The 27,386-nt window shown below is 42.1% G+C and overlaps 1 protein-coding gene across 1 annotated transcript in view; it reads left to right on the forward strand.

The window, feature by feature from the left end:
* The window catches only part of CSMD1 (CUB and Sushi multiple domains 1), a 1,664,412-nt gene that overhangs the window by 740,226 nt on the left and 896,800 nt on the right, over positions 1-27,386 (forward strand). Inside the window, 1 exon segment of the mRNA XM_032468715.1 lies at positions 18,370-18,482. Coding sequence (XP_032324606.1) covers positions 18,370-18,482 — 113 coding nt within the window.

Here is a 27,386-nt window from a genome sequence, read left to right on the forward strand (position 1 = left end):
CCCTTAAATTGTTTAAAGGTAACAAACATCTCTCCTTTACTAGCTTCAAAGTATATACACAAGTTTTGGATTATTCAACATTCGGAAACAGACATCCTGAAATGCCCTCTTTCACAATAAGCTCTCTGGGACCACTCGCTGACTGACCTTGGGCCTGTCTTTGCTGTCAGCATGCCCTTCCTCGCTCTCAGCATTTTAGAATTCAGGTGTACTTGGTCCAGGAGAATCCAGTCATGTGCAAAGGACCAGAACGTCAGGATTAGGAGGGTGTTTCCCTCCAGATTCATGGATTGCAGGTGAATGCCGCCTCTGTCCTCAGTGGGAGCTGAGCGCTGGACACAGAGTGGCACCTGCACTGGACGTGGAGCACACTGCAGTTCCGAACCATGAATTTGGGAGCTTGAGATTTGAAGATGTTAGCTACTATATATAGAAATAGATTAAAAAAAAATTTCTTCTGTATAGCACAGGGAACTGTATTCAATACCTTGTAATGACCTTTAATGAAAAAGAATGTATGTATGTATATGCACGACTGGGACATTGTGCTGTGCACCAGAAATCGACACGTTGTAACTGACTGTACTTCAATTTAAAAAAAGTTTTCTTGACAAATTATAAAAAGGAAAGAAAGTAGAGCTGCTATATCGACTGTCCCTTCTTGTATAGTCCTCTTATGTGCAGTAAGTAAAGGCAGACACTACATCCGATTCCTTTCAAATAATCATTTTCTCAAATTAGAATTAAAACTTTAAAGGCCGGTGGTGGTTTCCTGGCGATGGGGGGTTATGCACCGTGGCAGTGCCCTGGAGATGTTGGTGTAGCCGCCGGTACAGTTCTTTAGGGACAATAATCACTTACATTTAGACATTTATTAAATACTAACAGTCTCATTATTTTATCTTCTTAGCTCAAGTCACTGAAGGAGAAGCAGTTTATATATTTCATCTTTAGAAATTAAATTCAAGGCATTCACTTCCTTTGCATTATATGCAGACAAAATATTCACTTATTCCAATATCAAAAAATGCACTTACTAGTGAAGTGGCTCTTCATAGAGAGTGAATAAGGGAAAATGAACCAGGTTACAAAAAATGTTCCAGGGGCAACAGAAGTTCAGAGGGCTAGCTTCTGTTTTTCTGGCTATGTGGGGGAAGATCTGAAAGTAAAACAAAATAAAATATCTTGAAGTGAGTATGATTTGAGTTAATTTTCTGCATAAACAGATATAAGGAACTATAGCTTGTGTGTAAGTAGCACAGGTGCCTTGGTCAGGTGTGAGCCTGTAGCCACACGCACGCCTGTAATGGGCTGTGCTCCCCTGTGCGCCGCAAGATCTGTCTGTGAAAGTGTGGACGCGCTGTTAGGAGGGTTCCGTGGGCAGTCGTGGGGGGCTGGGGCCGATTTTTCAGAACTGCCGTCTTTTGTTTTACGTATGCTTGTTCCATGACTCTTTAAGATTTCACACTTCTCTTTTTTTTTTTTTTAAAGTAAAAACAAATAGAAAAACACTTTAAAGGGAATGTGTATAAAAATGGCCCCAACTCCAGGTATGATGTCACACACTGCAGGAAAGCTTTATCCTGAGGTTGGCTTCGTGCTTCCTGCAAAGTCGTGTTTCTGATATTTTTGATCTGAGTGATGACCGCTGACCGACAGGGTGGGAGAAGAGGAGGAATTCAGTCGCAGGGCTCAGTGACTCAGACTCTGGTCCGTTTAGAAACACGGTGGTTTCCCAGAGCCTCTTGGGAAGTAGAGTCCATAGAAATGACTTGGCAAGTTCACTTTGGTTTTTCTTCATTCGTTGAACAATTATGTGGCCACTGGTTTTGTCTGTGCAATGGTGGATTATGTCAGAAGGCTGAAAACAAGGTTCATAAAGAGATTTTCTAAAATTGTAACAAAGTACTTGGCAGTGACTCAGTTCTCACCTTGGTCTGCGAGTGTCTGGTTAGTTACTCCTCCTTCAGTGTCTGCCTGGACACTGCCGTCGACCATACTGAGGTAGAGTATGGTCAGTCAGTGAGCCAGGTTGCAGCGCAATGTCAAGATAAGATGTTCCAAACATTTCAATGAGTATTTATTAACATTTGTAAATTGTGTAGCCTGAAAAAATTGTGACTCATCTGACACAAAATAAAATACCTAGGTCATGAAGAAGTTTAACAATATTATATAATATAATTTGCTTCTGTAAACTGCATTTGGCTTGAAATTGTTTTCATCTTCTGATCAACTTTCAGACACTGAAATTGAAAATGTTTTTCATCATGCTGTGCTTCATTCCACTTCTAGCAAAGTACCTCAAGTATAATTAGTGGAAAGACAGTCCTACCATTGATTTCATTTTAAGAAAATCTTAAAGATAGCGTTTGTTCTGAATAGTTCTATGTTCACAAAAAGCTACCAAAAAAAAAAAATCCTGTGTCTTAAGCTTTTAATTGGACACATATATTTGAATTAATATTTAAGTTTAGTTTTAAAAAGAGTACTTTGACATGATAAAAATCTTCAAAGGCGGGAAACAACTGAATACAATGAAATTATTCTTCCAACCCATGCCGCGGTACTGCCTTTCTCTCTTCAGAGAAAATAACGGTGACGATTGAAGGCTTTTGCATCTTCCAAAATTACGTATGTGCAAGTGTGTCAGCGATGAGGCGGGCTCATGTGTTTGTATGTACACATCTCACACGCACAACATACACTTAGGAGACAGAGAAAGAAAACGGTTGCCAGTGTCTTCTTTTGGGGAGAGGGTATTGCTCAGCGGTAGAGCACATGCTTAGCACGCTTGAGGTCCTGGGTTCAATCCTCAGTACCTCCATTAGAATAAATAATAAATAAATAAAAGCAATTACCTCCCCCCCCAAAAAAAGGGGTTACATTCTGTTGTGTGAACAAGGAAATGAAACATTGAGTATAGGAGGGAAGGGATAATTAGGTGTGTGCGTGTTGCGTGTGTGTGTGTGCAGTCCTTTATGACTTCATTTTGTCTGTTTTATCATTGTGTAAACATGTCATTTCTTCAAGTTCTCTTCACGTTAAGGACTTCTAAGTTGACACCAATCTTGGTTATGGTGCCTGTGACAGTCCTGTTTCGCAGGCACGTGTTTCACACAGATGAGCATGGATAGATGTATGATGAATTTTAGAAGCTGAAATTTTGAATCAAAGCATTCTAAGTATTGAGAGGGATGTCCAAAATAGCAAAAGGAAATTTACACCAAGACTGTAATTCTCAAAGAATGAGTGTCCATTTTCCAGTATTCTCATTAAAACTCTGATTGTGATTGTCTGTTGCTATTTTAAATATTACTGTTACATTAAGATTTTTAACTCTTGTGAAAATAAAAATGTATAGGAACGTCTAGGGTTGATGAAGTGTCAGGACTCACATTAATTCCTTTATGCATACTTGCAAGCATAGAGGTCTTCACTATTACATTCACTAAAACCATTTGCAGTTCTTTTCTGTGACCTTATCCTGTCCTATTGTCTTTAAAAGATCACATTCTTATGAGTTGCTTTCACTTTTGTGGTTTGAGTTTATATCTCTTGTCCAAGTCAGTATTTAGGAGTCTAGCCCTCTTCGTCAAGAGTACAAACCTGGTTTGTATTCTCTCTTTAGTCTTAAGAAACTTAGAATTAAATTTAAAGCCTGCCTTTAACAGGCACATGCCTTTATGATGTGCACTGTTACGTAACTTCTGTCCTAGCTTGCCTTACAACGAACGCTGCCTTTCCTTTATCTTGGAGTGGGTAGACAGGTAAATGTTTCTTTACAATGAAAAATGTAGTCAAAAAAGATGTATTCTTAGGAATATTTGCATAAATCCTTCAAGTAGACACTTTCAAATATATATATATACACATACATGTTTATAACTATCTCAGCTTAGTATCAGATGTGAGAAAATAGAAAAGGATGTGAGAACATTTAATAGGATATTAGAAACAAGTTTAGATGAGAAGAATGGCTGTATATTAATGATCTTATCGCATAATTAACTTATGAAATAGTTTAGTAATCCATAAAGTTGTAAACTAGTATTAGTTTTACAGTTTTTATAATTTGTAAAAAACACATTTAACATGTCAGTTGCTATCTTAATTTTGACATCTTTAAAAGGTCATTTTTATTTTTCCACTTGTTTTTAAGGAAGGTGTAATGCTTCAAATTACTCTAAAATGATTTTAAGTAACTGAAAAAGATTCTTAGCAAAGCTGTATAAAGGGATATAAATGAACGATTGATTGATTAATATGATCCATGTGAGACTGATGAAATTAGAATGGTACCAGTAAGACCCGCCAGGAAGCAAGATTACTAAAGAGACCGTCATATGTAATTTAGTCCTAAAATGAAAGTGTACCCCAAATTCTTAGGGCTGATGAACTGTCCACCACTGCATATAACTCACTTATGGAAGCTCTCAAGCTTGATACCTACACATACTTAATATTAGAACAAGTATTTACTATTTTGATGCTTTTAAGAGGATACAGTGTGGATTCATATATACCATGTGGTTCAGATAACACGTTCTTTAATTTCAGGGATCAGATCTTGGAAAATAAGCAAGTCCTCTTGATGGGTGAAATGCTTTGTGAATGCGGGCATGCTATCTGAATGGTGTGATTTGTAGCCAGATACTTGCAGGAGATCACAGGTGATCTCAGTTCGGCATCGAGGCCATGAGAGTTGGCGTAAGTGGCTCGTCTCGAGGGGCGCGGAGGGACCTGAACTCGGCGCCGGGGAAACGTGGGTGTGGCACAATAGGAGCGTGGTTATGCATGGTGTCTCTCTGCAGGGCTGCCCAGACTCCTGTTGGCTCAGGGATGGAAAGTCCACGTGCGAATCAGCTGGGACTTCGATGCTGCGTCTCCCTGCAGCAGGTGCTGTGCGGGTGACTCACGGGTCTGCTGCTGTCACTGGCAGCGAACACGCAGTGTTACATGAGTGAGTTGACTTTGTCTCCACCAGCTTCCCCTGTCTTTTTTTCTTAGGCATCATGCCCCATAGGAAAGGGACAGTGCAGGAAAGAGTCCAGGGTCTAGAGGTTTGCTGCAGCCCCAGACACTACATCCATGAGCATGTGGTCAGTCCCCAGTGTCCCTGACTTCTTTACTGCCAGAAATGCAAGGAGCTGTGGCCAGAGGCCCAGTCGTTCTGGGGGCCTCCGAAATCTGGAAAGTCCTGACATAGGCCATCTCTAGGCTGGAAGTCAAGAAAGATGGGAACTGAGCCTCAGGGTCCTCGGTCTGTCCCCTGGAGCTTGGGTTTTGTCCCACGTCAAGGCAGAAATTCCCAAGGGAGATTGGTTTGGAAATGAGTGTCTGATGTTCCTGCCCTCCCCTTCCTTCGCCCCTTGTGGACTTGAACTTGGACCCATTGCAGTTGGGGTGGGGAGCTGTCTGGGTCCCTGGACACTTAAGCTGTGTCCCTGTGGACCTGTCACCGCTCACTCTCTGGGGGGCGCAGGAAATGGGATGGAATGAGACAGCTGCCTGTTAAGCGCTAGTGTAGGATCCGGGGTTTAAGGCTTACTCGCGTAAGACCGAGGCCCTTGAGGTCTTAGGGAATTCCTCCCTGAAAAATATGGCTGCGTAGGACTTCCTTGAAAATCTAACTATCTGAATGTTTGTGATTTAAAAAAAAATCAGCAGCATACAAATGACTGAGCACGCTCAAAGTGATCTTTCTTCCTGAGTGCGGCTCGTGTGGCAGGAGGAACAGCACCGTGGAGCCCAGGCAAGCTGGGCGTGGAGACAGGCCGGGCTCCCTGGTAACTCGGAGGCTTTGGGCGAATCCCTGTCCCCACTGCAAGTGGGGGATCAGATCGTGTCACTGGATTTCTGTGAGAATTTCAGAGAAGTGACACGGGAAACACCTGGAGAGTGAGTTCAAGCAGGTTGATACCTCAGCCGCACAGCTGGCTGCCCAGGTGAGGCCACCGAGGTCCCCACCTGCTGGGCGGGCTGTGGGGTTGACCCGCACCCCCGGACAGGCGCACCCAGAGCCTTCAGCACGACCGCATGACGGGGCCCAGGCAGAGCTTTGTCTCTCGGAACCGCAGTCAGTGACCTCAGAGCAGCCGTGGCCGTAGTGTACAAAACAGTGGAATGTTGCTGGATGTGGAGGTTCTTTCAACTGTTAGCTTAAAGGAAGAGCTCTTTTGTGCCCCTCTGGGCCCCCAGGAGGCCAGACGAACAAACACTGGGAGAATATTAACAAAAAAAACACTTTCTAACCTAATCTGTTCAGAACAGCTATAGACACCTGTCATGTGTGTGAAAAGATTACAGTAAAAATATAGAAGGCTAGGTAAAGAAATCTTGAGAGGAAAATTGTCATGTCACTGACTTTTTTGTGAACGAGTTTCCAGTTTTATGGATAATTTAATCACGGGCAGGAAATGTAGCTCAATTTCTGCACTGTTGATTTGAGGGTTTTCAGAAATGCCTTATGATGTATTTCTCTTTAGAAATCAACTTAGATTTTTCTCTCAAACTAAACCCTCATGAGTCAGTTGCTTGAAAGATTAATTTTTTTCCTGCTACTTTATTTGAGAAACAGTTCTTCAGTTCGAGATCAGGTCAGTCGTTTATTTTGTTTTGGTTTGTTGAGAGAGCAGAGTTATCCTTTGTTAGTTTTGTTTGACCATGTTTGCTATTCCAACATAGAGTGCCTTCTGGAGAAGCTGTAACCTTAATTTTTCTGTCATGAGCCGTCCCAGAGAATACCGTGTTGAATGACCTTGAGGAAAAAGTTCGGGAACTCAGGCTGGAGAGCAGTGACCCAGGATGGTCGTGAGAGGAAGGGTAGGGAATTGGAGAAGCATGTTTCATGTTGGTGCCTCAATCCCAGCCATGCAGCTTATGTAATAAACCAGGCAATTAACCTCTGCAAGCAGGAGAGGCTGGCAGCACGGACACACTAACAGAGTAAGTCCTAATGCAGGGCGGCTTAAACAAATACCCTTACTCAAATAAGAGCTAAGTGTCTCCTCCGGTGAGATGATGGTTTGCGTGTGAAACCTTACACGTCACCAAAAGCCAGTTTTAATGCGACCATGATGCATCGAAACCTAGTCCTCTCAACTTCTGCGACTTCTGCTTCTTGTACTGGAGTGAGGAATGGCTTTCCTTCAGTGGGACGTGTTAGTTTTCGTCTCAGAACCTGGAATTATAAGTCTTCGGGTGAGCTCAGTTTGGTCCTATGTTTTAACACCACGCCGTATAGGATGTTAATTCAGTGTGCTCTTTGTGATAGGAGAAGTGGGGTGATAGATGGTGGTGTGTGGCATTCAGTGCTAGACTGTGGAATTGGGTTAGAATTCCAGACATTTGACATCAAATCTACATCGGGCACATCGTTTAATTCCACAGCCTCAGGGTTCATGTCGCTTGCGGGATGAACTGTGGAATCACACTGGCCCTGAGGGCTGGTCTGGCCGAGGGTCGTGTCGCCTTGCCTAGGGTAGCCATCAGGTGTGTGGGGCTCCTGTTACCCCCGACTGAGCCTGCACTCCTCCGAGCAGACCCACACCCCACACAGCACATCTCCGCCTGCCTGTCAGCAACGCCTGTGTCCCACCGCGGGGGTGAGCTCCGTGGTGTCTCCCACTCACCCGGGGCTGTCCCTGCAGGGAAGAAGCGGACTGGCATTCGCTAGGCACGTGTGCTGCGTGCTGAGGAGTTGACCCCGTTAGGGTCCAGGTACTGGTGCGGGAGGCTGAAGGTCCTGTGTTGCGACAGAGAACAGGACAGTGATGGGAGGAGTCCCTGCAAGTCACATGATTTGGGGAGTAAGGATTCACCCCCAAAAAGACGAGTTTCAAAGTTTTTTATTTTGTTTTTTCTATTCTTTTCTTTCTTTTTGTCTTGTCTTTTTTTTGTGTGTGGAAACCTGTGGTAAGGTTAACATTCATAAACTCTAGACCTTCATGGTGATGACCCTGAAGCTTTGGGTTTGGGTCTAATAAAGCCTCAACCCTTCGCGATCCTGCACGATCCTGTGTCTTATGGTAATAGTGCCCGAATCAGGTGCAAGATGGCCATGCGTGGATGTGGAGGTGAATTAAGGGGGTCACTGATGAAATGCAGGTATTTTCTCCCCAAGGAGATCACAGGGGCTGATGTGTTTACACAGCAACGTAGATTCTCTATTTGAGTCCTGTTACCATTTTTTGAATCATAATGTATATAGTTTATATATAGTTTTAAAAGCTCATTGTCCCTCATTTCCTGCACCTGCTGTTGACTGGCCACCTACGTACATCACCCGCGGATCATACAGAAGACCTCTGTACGTCACTGATGGAGTATGTAGAAGACAATCTAAAATTAGACTTTATTCAGCAGGACAGGGTTCTTAAATTTCTCCAGGAACAGATGAACGTGTGAAAATATGAATGTTTAGAATACGTACGTGTTTCTATTGGGAATCACTGGTTTTAATAGCATCCTGTTCACTTTGGGCACCGGAGTCATCTGATGACAGAAACCAGGTTTTTCTTGAGCAAATAGACCTCTTTCCCTCCTGCCAGTGCCCAGGAGGCAGTTCTGATTTGGTAAAGGCAGGTGGAGGGTGTTGGGGGGAGAGCGTGCGTGTGTTCAGGCTCAGAATGGAGTCCCCAGGTAAGCTGGCCGCACGTTGCCAGGTGCCCTGAACGCGGGCGTGGTTACCGTCTCTGCATCTTCCAGTCAGCAGTGAGGGTACATCAGATTAGTAAACCTTCATTTCTTCTTCATCTCCGTTCACTGGAAATGTGGATTTGCTTTAATGACCAGCGCACAAGCCGCTTCCTCCTTTTCTTTGCTTTGACATGTTCAGGGCTCTTCTCAAGCCCACGGTTATGGGACTTGGTGGGTTTTATTCTTGTTGTCCGTCACTTTGTGGGAGCTGTGGGGACGTTGCAGCGGTGGGCTCCTGAGCAACACGGCTGAACTGGAAAACGCACTTGTGCCGTCAGGCCCTCAGCCTCCGTGTTCCTGGATCCAGACAGTTAACGTGCCTCATCCTAATTTGTGAAAGAATCAAAACCGCTAATTCCGAGATGAGACCAAAAATAAGGTCACTCGCTGGAGCTTCCAGTCGAGGAACCTGCTTTAACATAATCACTAGTCATGCTGATCACACCCACGTATTTTAACAAGGCTTTTTCTTATGCTCCTGTTACTACATGTGAACTTTCCCCAGGGGCCAGTATGTCCAGGTTCTCATCGTGCCTGTGTCTGTCCTCGTCGGTGAACTTCACCAGGGCCCTGCAGGTGTGTGCGCAGCCCTCTGAGAACGCACTGGCGAGCACCAAGAGTGAGTGGATGTGGGTTGTCTTTGTAGCCTTTAGAAATGCAGTGTTTATTTGAAATAGCCCCCTTTACACAGTTGTTACCCAATATTTAAATATTTTAAAGTGTACACACATGTAGTTAATCCCCCAGCTGCATAACGTTGCCTCCTATCCCAGCATCTCCTCTTGCCAGTCTCCCCTGTGGACTGGGGAAGCGTGGGCTGCCTTTCCAGTACAAGCTGGACTCGTGGGCGACCGCGGTTTAGAGGAGGAGACGCCTCGTCCCTGTGTAGGGACGCCCGGCGTCCTCTGTTCCTCTCCTCCCATCTCTTCCTCCTCTTCAGCTGCCTCTGGTTTTCACCGAGGCAGAGTCACTCTGCAGGTTCGCATGAGAGAGTCAGAGAACCAGGCTGGGGTGTGGCTGCGGGGAGCCGGCAGGTCAGGAGGGAGCAAGGACAGCTGAGGAGCAGTTAGTCCACACCCAGTTCTGTCTCTCACCTTTCTCCTTTCTGCTTCAGTGTGCCTGTGCACACCTGTGTACATGTAGGTGGTCCCCAACTCAACGTTTTTGGGCTTGATGCTGATGGGAAAGCAATCATTAGAAGCCAGGCTTCGGGTTTTTGAGTTGTGATCTTTCCATTCTGGAGACACGTGGTCTGATCTCTGTCGTGATGCTGAGCAGAGATGCCCACGGCTCCTGGTCAGTCACATGACCGCAAGGGTGAACAGAGGATACACTTAGAACCATCCTGTTTTTCACTTCCAGTAGAGTATGTCAGAAATGACATGAGATGTTCGCCACTTGATGATGATACAGGCTTTGTGTTAGCCTGCAGGTGGGCAAAACGTAGCTAATGGAAGGATCTGAGCCCACGAAGGTAGGCTGGGCGAAGCTGTGATGTTTGATGGGTTAAGTGTATCCAGTGCATTTTTGACTTAGGATAGTTTCAATTTAGGATGGGTTTTCCAGGACGTAACCCCATTGTAAGTCGAGGAAGGTCGACTTAGAAGGTTAATTCTAAGTGCAGTTGATTACATTTAACTGCCTAACTACTGGGCTCAGGTTTCAATTTTATACAGGAAGTGAGATTGACAATTAAGAAGGAAATCTCAATGTGAAATACATTGTCTGATAGCAGAGTGAAATAAGAAACTGCGTATCATTTCAGGTCTTTGCGATATGTTCCTAATACGATTCAGCCCTAACCCTTCCACTTGCTGGATATCAGTTAGGGTCCTGCCTCATTTCTCACAGCTGTGCTGAAATTTGGATGAGCATCAAATGTACTAACCCTCAGACGAGAAAATAAAGCAGGAAGCCACTGAGTTATTCTCAACTAGCTCAGGGCTTATCTGAAATCTTAACATGAAAAAGTGGCAAACCTCAGGAAAAAAAAAAAGATTGAAAAGAGATCTTGATAGAAAAATCCTACTAATGGATTTTGCACTAGAAAGACAATTTCTGGATCCTTACCAGTCAGGTGGGGATGACGTTGATAGCATGAAAGGCTGGAGAGGAGAGGAGGTGAACATTGGAGTAAAGGACTTCCCATCATACCTCTGCGTGGGAGAGGCTGCTACTATTTTAATGACATTTATAAACGTGCTGATTCTGTTGTCATGACAAAGTCACACGTAAAGGATGTTTCATGCTTGGGGGCAAAATCTGCTTGGATTTTTCTTGTTTCCAATGGTGCATTATAGACATTGTAATCGTGAAATCACTTTCTCAGAAGAGCTTGATGCATGGATAAGAAAGACGGTCAGTGGAATTAATTCTTGGCAAGTTCATTCAGAATGGAATTTGCAGGACGTTTATGTTTCTCCAGAGGCGCTTGTAGGAGAGAGTAGTGTTCAGCCAGGAGTGATCTCCCATAGGACGAAAATTCTATTTAGTGCAAACTAAGACATGCTAAGTGCATCACGCCACTGCAAATGAGGGAGGTGCCTCTCAGGATTCTAGGGAGACGTAAATTATATACTGACCATGATATGAGCAAAGATACGTTTAAAGAAAATGAGGGTGTTTTGTTTTGGGTTGTTTGTTTTTAATGATGTGAGCCTCTTAGGAAGGAAGGACACAAGTTACAGCAAATGCAGTGGTTTAATTGCTACATATACACGTGTGTGTGTATTTCTTTTTTTAAGCTCCAAAACAGGAAATGTGGTTGTAGACAATGTCTCCTCCAAGGCAGTCATGCAGTGGGAACCCCATGCCTCACTCCTGCGGAGAGGTGACACCCGACTGGGAAATGCGGTGTTTCCAGGACGTTGCCAGACCGAAGGGCACACCCAGCACAGTTTGCACACAGACTTGTTTTGTGGAACCTGGCCCAGTCAGTTCTATTAAACAGTGAACTTACATGATTCACAAATTTGATTTTTTTTTTTTTTTAAGTTTGTTTCTTCTTTCTGGCTGATGGGGGAGAACTCTGGCTGTCGGCTGGTGGGAGACTGTTTTCATGGAAAGTCATTTAATTGGTAAAATATTAAATAAATTACTCTTTAAGATCGTTGCTGTCTCTTAGGGTGTGCGTGTACTCTCACTTCTAATGTTAAGCCTGCTTATGATCTGTGTTGTGAGGTTATCCACGTTGGCATTTGGTATGAAATATTATGTTATCAAACATTGAATATTAATGTGAATTTGGCAACATTGGGGTTTACAGAGATTTTCTTTAAGGCAATTACACTGACTGAAGAGAAGGTTTAATTTAGTCATTTTTTTCCTAATTTACTTAAAATATACACTTGACATTTTAACTAAACTGTAGTTTTAATGCTATTTACATTTTAAAGTCACAATGACGGTGCAGTGTGTACGACGTGTAATTTAGGAGTTCCCCTCTGTTTAATGGAGAGTGGTGACTTCCTTATTAACTTATGTGAAGTAAACTCTGCCGAGGTTCTCACTCAATTTCTTATTTTTTTGTTCAGCATCACCACTTATAACGCTCAAGATTATTGCGTTGGTATCAATGATCTGAGAATCTTGGAAGATAGTGGAGTGCAAAATATTTTGGATTTATTTCTAAGTGGAACCCCTCCTAGTGACTTCCTGAGAGATGGGAGAATAAACTCACTCAGTTCTGAAGCTCGTGTTCCTGCCGAGTGAACATGTACCGAGGATGCAGAAGTGCTGCCCTGGACGGTCCCCGCTTTACCCAGCGATCACTCGTCTCTGACAGGCGTTTCCCTGGCGTGCTGGATGTGGGAGGGGAATTACTTTCTCCCGGCAGAATACACAATAAATGAGATTCTGTAGGACAGCAGGCAAGCAAGCAGCTAGAGACAGACAGACAGAGCGGCTGTGTGGGACCTACACTACCTATGCCTTTTTTTTCTTTTTTTAATTGAGAGTGAAATTGATTTCTTTTGATTTTTTTTAAAAAAAATATGTATTTTTTGGTGGGAGAAGGTAATTAGGCTTGTTTGTTTGTTTATTTGATGGAGGTACTGGGGATTGAACCCAAGACCTTGTGCCTGCGAAGCAGGCACTCTTAACACTGAGCTGTACCCCCCACCCCAGCTTCTGTCAATTTCTGTCCATATTCTGATAGTATTCCCTTTTCTAACCATTTTCTCGCTCTTCCCACGAATGATTCACCAAGGGCATCAGATGAAGTCCTAATGCTTTGAGTAAGGACAGGAGGGTTGTTTTCAACGGTGGCCACCGTGCTTCTCAGCCCCACTCTGAAGAAGTAGGTCACATGTGCGCAGGTTGAAGGGATGTTGGGTTTGATAGAAATGGTGAGGGGGGAGCTGTCTTTATTGTCTGTCTTTCTTGATTTTGTGGACTTGCACTGCGCGAATCCTCTGGATTAGTTGCGTCTGGAGATAAAGTGGCTTTCAGAGATACAAAGATACACGGAAGGCAGTAAGGAAAGGCTTCGAAGGGACACAAAGGTACAGAATGTACAGTGAGGCTACCAGAAACATTCGCACGTTTCTTAGGAAAGGCCGGAAATTTGGTTCTGTGTTTTCTTTTAGTTGACACTAGGAGAATCTTGAAATCAACTTGTTTGTAAGAACACAGGTTTCTCAGAGGAAGATAATTCTGAGATTTATCCCGGGGTTCTCGCGCGAGGGCTGTGAGTGATGTCCCATGGAGGATCCGGCAGTGCACATGTCTGCAGAGACGGAGGAGTGAGGCCCTCCCTGCCCGTCTGACTGGATTCCTCACGCTGCGCCCGTGTGATGGGGTGATTCGTGGCTGTGAACGTTGGAACCACAGATTTAACTCTTGCATGTTCTTCATGATTGACTGGATCGAAGCATACTCGCCCACCCCGCTCAGCCACCAGGGGACTTCATTCTTTTGCCCTCAAATATGAATGATTTCATTCCATTTCAGCAATTTTGAGCAAATCACATGTATATATTTTATCTACATTTGTGTGTGTTCAACTTCCCCAAACTACCAAACAGTAGTCCTACAACATCGTTTTCAGAACCATTAATATCTTGTTACTTTTTTCCTGATAATAGTTTGACTATTTCCCTTCATACTCACAATTCCTGACAAAAGTCATTCATTAAAGAAAATATCAATGTGTATTTAAAGTGTTACATTATTTGATATCTAAACCTACGCTATTAAATATTTAAAACTTCCAAACTATCACTAAATAAAAGAATCCTCAACTTTTTTGTTCAGTTTATTTTTGAACCTAATGAATGTTTTATTATTAAATACTATGGGTCTTTTTTTTTTCTACTAATTTGATTTTAATCTCTTTATCTATTTTTGAGTGCCTCTGTTCAAACCTCTCCAATCTGTTGTTTTATTAAACGTTTAAATTCGAGATAATCATAAGATTTACACGCACCTGTAAAGAATAGTACAGATTTTGTGTACTCTTTATCCAGTTCCCTAAAAGGTAACGCCTTACAAAACAGTAGGACCATAACACTGCCAGGGTAGCTGCATTGAAACTGTCAAGATGCAGGACTTAAGGATCCCTCTGTTGGTTCTTTTATAGCCACGCCCACTTCCCTCCTGTCCCAACCCCCTCCTTAACACCTGGCCTCAAATAACCTGTTTCCCTTTGCAGTAAGTTTGCCATTTCAGGAATGTTAGTCATACAGTATGTGATCCATTTAGGACTGACTCCCCCCCCCCCCCCTGCATAATTCTCTGGAGGTTCATCCAGGTGTTGTAAATCAATAGTTCATTTCTCTTTATTGCTGAGTAGTAAGACATAGTATAGACATACCTCTGTCTGTGAACCATTCACCTCTTGAAGGACATCAGAGTTATTTCCAGTTTTTGATTATTAAATGTATAGACTTTGTGCAGGTTTTGTGTGAACGTAAGTCTTCATTTCTCTGGGGGAAAATGCTTAGGAGAATGATTGCTTGGTCATATGATAATGGCACGTTGAATTTTGTAAGATGCCGTCAAACTCTTTTCCAAAGTGGCTGTGCCCACTAGCAATACATGAACCCTCCACTTGCTCCGTGTTCTAGCCAGCGTTGGGTATTGTCACTTTAAAAAAAAAATTAGCCCTTCCGAGTAGGTGTATAGTGATGTTTCTTTGTGGTTTTAAATTTGCATTTCCCTAATGATGGGTGCTGTGGAACATCCTTTCATGTGCTCATTTGCCATCTGCATGTCCTTTTAGATGAAATGACACTTTGTTTTTTGCTGTTTTCTAATTACATTATTTGTTCTTACTGTGCAGTCCTCAGAGTTGTTTTTTATATATTCTGAATACTTGTCCTTGTCAGTTATGTGGTTTGTAGATATTTCCTGCGTCTGTAGCATCTTTTCATTCCTTACCAGGAGAAGCTTTTAATTTTTACGAAGTTTGATGTATCACTTCTTCCTTGTGTGGATCAGGCTTTTGGTGTCTAGCCTAGAAACTCTCTGGCAAGTCCTCGATCCTAAAGTTTCCCTAAAAGTTGTGTAGTTATACATTTTATGTTTGTGTCTGTGTTCCATATTGAGCTGATTATCATATAGGGTGTGAGACTGAAGTCCAGGCCCCTTTGTTGTTTTGCCTCCAGTTGTTCCAGCACCGTTTGTTGGAAGATTTTCTTTACTCCACTGCGTTGCCTTTGCAACATTTGGGCATATTTACGTGGGTCTGTTTTTAGGTTCTGTTTTGATCCACTGTTTTGATGGATGGCTCTATCCCTTTGCTGGTACCACATGGTTTTGGTTTCTGTAGTTACAAATTAAGTCTTGAAAATGGGTAGATTGATTCATCCTGTTTTATTCTTTTTCAAAGGTCTTTAAGCTATTCTATTCTGTTTTGTTTTTTTTTTTACTTTCTGTATACATTTTAGGAGAATCTTGTCCATATCTAAAAAAAAAATTCTTGCTGGAATTTTGTTAGAAATTGTATCAAACCTGTATATAAATCCGAGGAAAACTGACACCTTTACAACACTGAGGCTTCCAGTCTATGACATGGTGTATTTCTCTGTTATGTTTATTCATTGCTTTCTTCAGCATAATACAGTTTTCAAGATACAGTTTTGTACCTGTTAAGTGTTTATTGACTGATTGCAAGAGGCGTGGTACCTTTAATGTGGGCGTCCATGTGTTCAGTGTTAGTATGTATAAATAAAATTGAATTTTATATGTTCATTTTGTATGCTGGGCACTGGCTAATTTCAAGTATGAGCTCTAGGAGTTTTCATATGGAATCCTTGGCATAATCTGTCAGGTAACTGTGTCACCTGCAAATAGAGGCAGTTTGATTTTTTCCTTTCTCATCTCTGCATTTATTTCCTTTTCTTGACTTATTATACTGGCTGGATTTTCCAGCACAATGTTGAATAGAAGTGGTGAAAACAGGCCTTTTTGCCTGTTCTCAATCTTAGGGAGAAGCACCCAGTCTCCCCTCCCCAAATTTAATGTCAGATGTAGGTTTTTTGTAGATACTCATTGTCAAGTTGAGAAAGTTTGCCTTCATTTATATTTTGCTGAGAGGTTTTTCTGATTGGATATTTAAATTAGCCAAATGCTTTTTCCTACAGAGATCACTGTAATTTTGTGGTTTTATCCTGTGGAATTGGGAGTACAGGCTTCATCATGTGGATTTTGGAAGCAACAGCCCCACCCTTAGCACAGGGTGACACTAGGGCCGCAGCGGGCGTGAGGAGGCGTTCCGTCCGCTGCTGTTTTCTGGAAGAGATGGTGTAAAATTGTTGGCAGCTGTTTAGATGCTGGGTAGATGCCTCAGAGCATCTGGGTACGTGCCTCAGCGCAGGTAACGAGCAGCACTGTCAGCTGGGCGGCCCGCGCACAGCGAAGCCTTCCCTCTCAGCCCTGGAGCCCGGGAGGCCCAAGCTCGAGGTGCGGGCGGACTCGCGGTCCGGGTAGGCCCGCGCCGCGTCTCAGAGACGCGTCTTCCCGCCGCGCCCCACGCGTCCTGAGGGGCGAGGGGCTCTGCGCCGTACGGCGCTGCGGGGCGCCCCGCCCTCGCGTCTCGCCGCCACCCGAGCCCTGCAGGCCCCACGCGGGGGGGCGGGTTCCCGCGTGTGGATGTGGGTGGCCTCGTCCCCTCTGTGCAAAGAGAGCCGCGTGAAGCCGTCCGGGCCCGCACGTTTCTGGGGGGCGGTTTCCGCAGTTCGAGGGCTATTCGGTTTTCTGTTTCCTTCCGAAAGTCGTGGTCCTTTGTTGTGTCTTTTTAAGGCGGTGGCCAATGTCATTTAGTTGTCAGACTGTTGGGTGTGGTTTTTGTGGCATCTTTCTCCGTGTCTGTGGGTCTCTAGTGACACTGGCAGTTCAGTCCTGATGTTAGGACCCCCTCTTTTTTTTTTTTTTTTTTCCTGTCATTCCTGCTACGTTTGTTATTTTGTTGATCTTTTCAAGGAATTAACCTTTGGTTCATTGCTTTTCTCTGTCATTTTTCAGTTACATTCATGTTGACATGTGTCTGTAATTTCTTGCCTTCTGTTGGCATTAAGTTCTGCTCTTTCCTAAGCTCTTGAGATGGGAGCTTGGGTTATAAATACGAGAATTTTCCTCTTTTCTGACGTCTGTTTTCAGTGCCGTTCATTTCCCTCTCAGCAACACTCAGCCAAATCCTACAGATTTTGATACTTTGCATTTTTATTTTATTCAGTTTAGTGTGTTTTTGTAATTTTCCCTTGAACCTCTTTGATGCGTGGATTATGTCGCGGTGTGCTGTTCAGCGGTGGGCAGTTGCCCTGTCGTTTTTCTCTTACTTGTTTCTAGTTTGGTTCTACAACTGCAGTGGTTATAATTAGGTATTTAATACCGTAGGCTCCCTGGCAAGACAGTTTCCCCTGCTAGGGGTGAGTGTTCAGGTTTTGTTTCTGTGTGATCACACTACACTAAGCCACATATCTGTAGACAAACTACTTAATGAGCAAATTATAGGTTAAATGCACGTTGGTGAAGCATCTCCTTGACCTCTTTGAAAAGCTGTTTGTAAAGTATTAGGCATAAAATTGCCCTTGTTCACTCCTTCAGAGTTCTGACTCTGTCGTCATTAAAATGTCTAAGTATATCCCAGCCTAGTGAAAAGTGAACCACATGTCTTAGAACCCCAAAGATGGGTCTTGAAAACCAAGCAGTATCTTACTTGCTTTACTCAGTTCGTCTGACCTCTGCTTAAGGTAGTCATTCGTTCTTATTTATGATGCTCTGACTAGGATCTGCTTTCTTTTCAAGAGAAACTGATTTATTGGGAGGGAGACAGCAAGAATAAGCACCTGAAGGGTGACGTGTGACAACACACCATCTAATAATTTAGGAGGAAGATAAACTCAGAAGCACATGCAGTGCCATCTGCTTCCTGTAGCGTGTGTGAGGATGGCTTTGCCTTGTTGTAAGTTCTGCATGCTCGGTTTAAGACAATGGTGGTATTGTACAGTTCTTTCCAGAAAGAATCTTTTCAAAGATGGTTTCAATAAGCAGACTTGAGCATGCTAATTTTGGTTACCTGGCAACGCCTTGTATGGATCATATAACTGTCAATGACTTATGTCAAATAAATATGCCCCAGTGGCAAGACGAATCGAACATCTTCACCCAGTAAGCTTCCGTAACAACTTTATGCTTTTTTAACTCTATTCACGTCTTTTTGAAATGTAGGTTATCGGGATTTCAGCTGCCTTCCTCCATCGTCAGCACCGGCTCCGTCCTCACGCTGTGGTTCACGACCGACTTCGCCGTGAGTGCCCAGGGTTTCAGAGCCCTGTATGAAGGTAGGCTGCCCCCCGTGTCGCGCACACACTCCTTGGCTGCGTGACCTCACTCTGGCTGCTCCGGGCTGCAGATTTTGATGCAGATGGAAGCTGCTTTTTCAGTTTAGTGGTGGAAACGTTTGGCTTGTATGTATGAACGTGATGATGGGAGAACACTACTGACCGTAACAGCCAGAACTGCTAGCAGAGAACGTGTGTTGAGAGTTTTCCCTTCACTGGTGGTGGTTTCTGACTGGAAGAGCGGTTCTTTTGACATGTAGCAGAGAAGTTGTGAAGATTTCAAATACCAATTACTAGCTCTCCTTTTCTGGGAAGAATGCATTCTTAACACAGAAGCGTTTTCTTAAAATTATTGCTCAACGATAATACTGATAGTTGGTGCTTAAGTAAAGGAAATTCCATTACGTGAGTTTTCGTGGTCGACTGCGGAAGCTTGGAATTGAGAAAATTGTTTTGGCTGTATTGTTCGGTGCTGGCAAGGCGTCGGGAGTGCGTTTTGTTTGTTTTGTGTTTTCGGATTTCTTGCTGCGATGCTTTTGGGGTCTGGCTATTCTTATTAACTATTTGGGGCAGAAATTTTAAAAACATGAGAGTTCACACTTCGATAGAGGGATTGATACAAATGATCACTTTCAGCATTCAGTTTTAAGAAATTGCAAAAGTCGTACTTGAAGTGCAAATGTTGAGGTCTGTGTAGTCTTGCTTCACATAGATACTTTACACGCATTTTAGCTTTTGTGTGTGTGACGCAAAGGCTTTTACTTCTAACGCATACTCTGGAGCCTGTGAACTGAAAAAGATATACAGGTAGGGGGAGGCCTGTCCCTGTTTATAACGCACACCATTCATCAGGGCGTCTTTCTGAGGTGAGTCGTGTCTGTGTGTGCTCCTATTTGGAGTGCTCTGTGCACTGGGGCAAAAACCATTCTTTGCAGAAAGATAAAATCTACATGTGCTTGGTGCAGCTGAACTTACCTGCTGTGCAGTTTTCAGAAAATATAAGGGTAGAATGTCCTCTTTGCAATTTATCCTTTAATTTGAAGTCTTTACTGTGGAATGATGCTGACATTCTGACTCCAGTGTTGGCCAGGCCACTGTGTTTATAAATAAACCTCATCAGTGGCCTGAAAGGGTTAATCATCTTTAACGATGGTACTGACCACCAGGGAATAATTTAATTTTGGGAGCGAAAGAAGCTAGTTTAAGATCAATAGTTGCTATGAGCTTTCAAATTCGCCTGTACACCTTAATGCAGTTTCTTTTTCATGTAGCATTACAACAATGTTTCTGCAGCAATCTATCCTAGCTCCTGGGGAACATAACTTGTCCAGTCGACATACGTGGTATTTGCTCAGAAGGCTGATGGTGCTTCCACATTTTGGAACCCTTGGGAATTCTCGTCCCCTTTCTGAGAAAGTGGATACTTGAATATCATGCTTTGATGAATTTAGTAAGATGAATGTTGCAGAAACTCTGTTGATGCCGAATGATTGCCAGCGAGTAACTGTACTGAATCTTTCTGGGCTGCTGTTGATGTTAGGGGTTGTCATGATGGTATAAAAAAAAAATGGTGAGAGTGTCCCTGGGAAAATACTTGTGAGTTATTATCAAAATTGGAAAAATGACTAGAAATGTAAACGGGACCAATTAAGTTAAATGTATTTAAAATTTTGATATGTGAAGATGTGTCTTTTGAAATTTGTGTTTTAAATAGTGACATTACAATACAGTCTGGTATTTACAAGTAAATAAAAGCCGTTATTTTGAAAGAAAAAGATAACTATTAAAACTTCGTCAGCAAAACAAAATTTGTATACGGTATTGAATATCCCTATTTGTGAAATATTTCTCCATTAGCTGAAAGGTCTAGTGGGAAAATAAAATTGTACTATATAGAAAAACAAAGTTACAGTCTAAACAGAAGATTAAAGACAAGAGAATTTATCTAGAAGAGAGTAAAGCTTTCACTGTAAATATCAATTGATTTATCAATAATGTCAGTTCCCACAGGGAATGTAGACATGACTGTAACTTACCAGTGTGCTGGTCATGGGAAAAAGTGAGAGTTTTATGAAAAACAGTGTATAAAATATGCAAATACACCTATTCACATATAATATTAAGTAGAATCAATGATAATGGTCAGAAAAAAGATCTGAAGTTGTTATGTGACCAGAACATTGAGTCCCATCGGTCCTCATGTTGATGAGACCACATCAAATAATTAATGTAAGCCAAATAATATAATAAAATGTTCATATCTTATTCAAGACCTCTTAAGAAAATTTAATTTAGAAATATAATACTAAATAAGTTTTTAAAAACTTCTCTTGTTATTAAACCATTACTAATTTTTTTCCAATTAAAATTAGGATTTATTTAGTTTTATCAGACTGAGGTTTAAAATTTTAATTTAAATTTATTTTCTTGAGTTGGAGAAAATCTTCCAAACTTAAAAAAAACTGTGTACATGATAACTTTTATAATAAACTTAATCTGGACATTGAACTTTATAGTTTGTTAGCAGTAGTTTGGAAGAGGTGCTGTTTACATAAATTCTTATTTGCACCTGGAAATATTAAGCTAACTAATTAGCGTGGAAATGATAAATTGAAATATTCTAATCAGTGCATTCAGTCATTGAATTTAACCCTGGAAATCCAATAGAAATATTTATAAATTTCACACTAACCTTATCCACACACAATAATAACTCTCTAAATAATGAAGAAGTTGATAAATGGTTGCTGCAATCAATATATTTTAACCCACAAGTATAGAATAATGAAGTTCCTAATTTAGCAGGGTGTTTTATAATGTTATATTTCCTAGTTCCATCACTGAACATTATCCTTTATGATCAACCAAATAATTTGCATAATTTTCTTTGGTAAATTTATAAGAAACAATATTGGGATTGCACAATTTACAGTGAGATAGATTACAATCAAAATTCCTACATTTGTCCAACACTGAAGTACTTTGTATATAAATCGCACTTATTCATGCATTTCTATCTGCTAACTTTATTTCAGAAAGATCTCAACTACTAAAATAATTCTTACCAAGTTTGAGTTAAGGAAAAAAATCATTAGGTCAGAAAATTTACATGGCATGTCAAGATATGACAGATACGATGTTATGATGAATGTGTGACAAGGTAGTCTGTCATTTCAAGTGTTTGATAAATTACATAAATTTTTAATACGTTGACTTCATAATTTTGGTATTGGTTATATTTCAGAAATTTAGTTTTTTGCAAACTATTTACTATAATTTAGATGGACTCTTTAGAAACTTTTGTAGTGAAATAAGTTCCTTTGACACTGATTGTATTTTTATAATCCAGTGCTTTGTGTGAAGTACAGCTTGAAACTTTTATTTGTGAAAGCCCCTGCTCTGTGACCCCGATGCATGCTTGCAGTGTGTGTGCACTGGAATCAGCACTGTCCTTCTGTGGAACCTTTCTCAGTATGTAGGGCAATTAATTTATTGATTGGGGATCACATTTTCTCTGCACAGTTGGCCAAAGCTTTATCCAGGGAATGGCAACTAAAAACAAATGTAGTGAAAATTTTAAGCATATTTTGCTATAGATATTTACGTTTGCAATAATTATTTGGTGAGGCAAGAGAAAGGTTAAACTGAATTCTTGTCTAAGGCAAAGTGGATAGGAGTGGTAGGAGTCTAGTCCCTTTAAGACTTCTTTAAAAATTTTGGCTGACATGTTAGTTGAAAAGGAAAAATTTTAACCACAAATGTAGACAGTCAAATATTTTGATGATAAAAACTCTTGTCAACATTTATCTCAATTTCCCAGGCCATTTTGAATATATTGGTCTTTAAGTTTTATGCACAAAATCGATAAGAATCTGACAGTTTAAAAATCTATTTTAGAAGAAACTAGTGCTAGTATAGTGAGGAGGAATTTGACATTACTAAATAGTACACATTAGCTTGTGGCAGGAAATTGTGCTGCATACAAATTAGCTCATTAGTTGGAGTGAGAAAAACAGTTGCCCATGAAGGTGGTTTAAGAGACTCCCTTGGGTGATAAAATGCTATTCTAAAGGAATTCTTCTCTTTCAATTTTTTTTTTCTTAAAATGATTCTATGAATTATAACATTTTGTTTTCCTTACTAAATATGTATAACTGTGTATGGATGAGTAGATAGATACTAAATAAGTGGATGATAGGTAGATAGATGGAAAAGACAGATGAACAGATAGATGACAGATACATAAGACAGATAATAAGTAGGTGGACAGGTGCATGATAGGCAGACAGGTAGGTGGATGGATGGATGCGCCTAGGGCAGTATAAACCCTTGTGCACATTTTCTTATTAAATCTTCAAGATTCCTATAAATGAAGTAGAATGGCCCAGTATTACCAGATAGAGAAAATGAGGTAATGACTAACAGTAATTTAGCTTGCCAAGAACTTACAGCCACTAAACAGAGAGAGGGGAAATTCAACACATCTGCCTATTTCCAGAAGTTATCATTCTTAACCACTTACTTTATGTATGTGCTCTCATATAGTTAAGTTTGTTTGCATGTATGAAAACAGACATGCATTCATATATACACGTGTGTATATACACAGAATAACATTTTTACATATATACAGACATACACAAATATATATACCACACACACAGTGTGTGCACTCACATGCTGATGTAAATGGACGCACAGGTCTACTCATTCATTCTTCCCCTCGTTTATTGACTAAGCTTTCCTAGAGCATCTGCCAGAGACCCAGTACTGGGCTAATCCTAGGAACACAAGGATGATGATAAGAACGGTGTCTGCTGTGAAGGAGCAGCAGGAGAAAGTGGCAAAATGCGATAGAACGGAGGGTCTACCTGGTGCTCAGAAGGAGTTACGGGGCGTTTGACGAGGTTGGACAAAACAGAAGGGCACAGGCGCCTGGGGACGGGCAGAGATCGCGACGGAGTTAGTGCTGGGGCCGGACCTCAAACGAAGAGCCTAAAAGGCTCATGTGCTGAAAGCCCCTTTGCGTCAGTCACTGAATAGACGTTCTCCAGGAACATGGATGACAGGAGGGGCTTTCTCACTGAGGAAGGATCATGGGCCAGAGTTGGGAGAAGAACAAGTTATCGCCTTTAAGAATCATGAGAAGTTTGGTTCGACAGAAGGGAGAGCAGAAGCAGGAAGAGGTTGACGGCAGGGTCTGGGGAGGGGCCGAGGGGGGGACCCTCCAGCCGGGGTCCCCGTCAGAGTTCCCGCGCATGGAGCGTGGTCCTTCTGGTCAGCCTCACAGTTAGGGGTCTGGGTTGAACTGTTCAATCGTGAGACGGAACACTTCCTCAGGGAGATCCTCGAGGGGAAGGCGGAATCCATTTCACCCGACTGTTAAATTGAAGCACTTTTGTTGGCACAGACATTCCTTTTACAGTTCTCCCACTTTCTGGCTTTTGAGTCGTGGTTGTGGAGCCCAGGACACTTGCAGAGAGAAGAGGGATCTGGTGGATTCGGTGATTTCTGGATCCTTGCAGCGCTTTGAGCTGCAGTCTTGGGCAACGTCGACTCCGCCATCACTGACGGTTGTTTTCCTTTGCATCCCCGAGGGCACTAATGGACTCGGAGGGAAAACTTGAATGTCTGACATTCCGCACAAAGTAAATACTCAGAAATATTTTTAATAAAATTTCCGCTCCAACCCTAACTTAATGTCATCCAGTAGTTCGTATTTCTTTCTCTCAAAACCTAAAAGGAGACTTGCCAAGAAGTGTCACAATTAATTGATTTGAATTTAGTTTTTGTCTGTTAACACACACTTTCACCTAGAAGTTCCTGAAACACAAAAACAAACAAAAAAACACTGAAATGATTTAAAGAGAAAGAGATTAGGTCAGCCATGGTAAATCCGAGAATTTCCTCTTAAAAAAATCATACACTCAATACAGAGCATCAGGTTAGACTCGACCAAACTTAAAATGGATTAATGTCATTTATTATGTTTCTTGTGGGGGAGCGAGCGGCCTGCATTTTCGTATCCTGCTCAGATTTTCACCAGGGAAACATGGGTCTTGGCTTTGGCACAGACCTTTCCTTCTGGGTTCACTGCGTAATTAACTCCAGAGTTGTGCAGGGCTCCTGACAGGGAGTGTGTTTCCAGCCAGCTGAATATATCTGACACTTCCCTCTGACCCATCCCTCAAGGAGAATTTTCTCTCCTTTAACATCCAGGGATCTGGGTTTAGAAAGAGCAGCTAGATTATTCCCCTTCAAGCTCCAAGCTGTGTTTAGAACGTCAGCACTGATTTACGTCTCCCTTGAAGTGATTATCCAAACTCAGCCTGAATTAAAGTGTGGAACCTGAATGACCCACCTGGCGGGAGAGGAACATTTCTGACTGAAGAAAGTAATGGCCAAGGAACGGCAGTTAGTGGTCCGTTACCGGACATGCTGATGTGATTTGGGATTTAAAACAATTTCTGAGGCTGAAACCAACGGGAAACGTCTGGAATTACTTTCCTCTTGAACATGAGATGCTCTGGGTTGGGAAGCCCAGGTGAGGGCACGCCTTCCTGAGGACACGTTTCGCCTGGTTGTAGGGAGCAGCACTGCCGGTCCTCGGTTCGGCCCTTCCCTAGGCTTAGCTGCCAGAGCCTGGGTATCATTTTTTTGTTCTCAGTTTGCAGGCATGTTCACTGGTAGATACGTTAGGACCACTAATCAAAGGTTTTAGAATGGTACTGGAAAATAATTATTGCTGTTAGTAACACGAATGCTAACATTTCCAGAAGGTGCTGACATAGGAGAAAGATGGTTACTTTCTGAACAGTTCAACATTAAACCAGTCAAGTAAAGGGTAAGAGCAGATGGGCAGGGCCGCCATCAGGAGAGGAGTCTGGGTGAACGTAGCAGGGCTTGTCCGTAACCTGGGGCTGCTGGTACGTCTGATGAAAGGTTAGAGACAGAATGCGTACCACAGGCAGAGCCTCGTCCGGGGAAGTGGCCGCCCACCTGCTCTCTGAGCCCTCGGGCCACTGAGCAGGCGGCCCTGTTGGGGGCGTGTCTGCAGGCCTTGACGGGAACCACGCTCCACTGCAGGGCTCTCCCTGTCCAGGGTCCCTGTCCTGTATGTGACTTTCTCAATTTGGGGGTCACAGGTGATCTCACTGTCTGTGAAGCCGTGAAATTTCATGCCCAGTTCTGTACGTGTGTGGGCTTTTCTGGGGAAAATGTTTCATAGACTTTAAGTTCTCAAGAATTGTGTAACTAACAGAAAGGTCGGAATGGCTTCTGTCAGTGATGTGAGCTCTCTCACCCAAGGCGTCCGTGATCTTCAGTCTGAGTCCTGTTGCTTACTTTATTTCTTACTTATGTGCTTTCTGTTCCAGCGAGTGGGCATCGGGTTGCAGTTTGGCTTCACCTGTGGTCCTGGGGTGGGGGGTGGGGGTGGGCGGGGCTAGGACTGTCCTGTCGGTGTAAATAGTCTGTTCCTGTGATTGGTAGTCCATGAATTTGGCATTTGATTTTATCTGCTGGTTCTGTGAACTTAATGTGCATTTACCCCTGAGCGAGGACTCGGTTCTTAGCACCACAAAATCCAGTTTCTGAGTCAGCTGATCACTCACTGTGAATGCATTAAGATCCTAAATTCTACTGTGAGACCTATTGAGAGATACTGAGTCAGTCTTTTCCCTGGCAAGACACCAACACCCCCCCACACACTCATTAGTATTGTCATGTGCAATTCTCCTTTCATTGTAAGAAAATATTTCCTTCCAAGTACTAAATACTATTAAAAAGACCTAGTCCTGTATATATTGACCTGAAGGAACATCCCTGATACAAGAAAGCGAAAAAAGTAATGTGTAATCCCATTTTGGTTAAAAAAAATATATACATATTTTTAAAGTATTTGTATACATCTGTGTGCACACATGTGTGTTATGTGTGTGTATCCATGCATCCATGTATATATGTAGCACACACACATATGCTTGTGTGAGTATTCAGAAAAGTATAGGAAAATACCTGACCTGGATTTGAATTATAAAAAGAAAAACACACCACACAACATTGAAAGGATCCAAGAATGCTGGAAACACACATTGTAAATTAAGACACAAATATGTCACAATTTGAGAAATCAAAGTCATTTTAGTTTTGGGGAAAGAGACCGGTCTCCCCTCTTTGGGCCCTTCTGTGAGAAATGTGAATGCTAATGAAATAGAACCAATCTGTAGCCCTTATGAAGAAGTTGAGCTTTAAGCAAATGCTTCACTCTCTGATATAGTGAAATTAATGCCAAATGTGCATCCAGATGATAAAAAGAGATACAAATATTTGTTTATCTGCAGAGTTCTTAACTCAGTCTACAGAAGATTCAGGGTTCATTTCCATTTCTAACTTGGCACTTAACATGTAAATGTATTATCATTTCTGATGTTCTGGCTACGGAAGGTTAATGGGTCACTGAATATCAAACAAGCATCCGTATTGCTAAATCCAAGCATATTTTTTCAAAGAGTGTGTTATTTTAAGCAGTTTCCAACCACAGTTGGAAATTTTTTTCTTTTTTTTTTTTTTTATTATTTTCTTTAAGTGTAGCCAGAAAACTTCAACATACTCTTTTCTGAATAATACACGTGATGTTGATCTCTACAGGATTTACATTCTGAGATGGTCAGTTATGGGTTTATTCTTGGTTTCAACAAAATGAGGCATTGATTTCATTGATGAACTTGCAAAAGCGTCATACAGAATTGAGCTGTTTCTGCGTTTTCTGGCATCAGTCATCTCTTGCCATTTAAATTGTTGACCTCACTTCTTACTCCTTTGTGCCGATCAGAGTAATAAAAACCTAAACAGGAAATACCTTTGATTATGTCCAAGTCTTGGTCAGAAGAATGAGACACGGAA

The sequence above is a fragment of the Camelus ferus genome, chromosome 26, assembly GCF_009834535.1.
Source record: "Camelus ferus isolate YT-003-E chromosome 26, BCGSAC_Cfer_1.0, whole genome shotgun sequence".
Lineage (NCBI taxonomy): Eukaryota > Metazoa > Chordata > Mammalia > Artiodactyla > Camelidae > Camelus > Camelus ferus.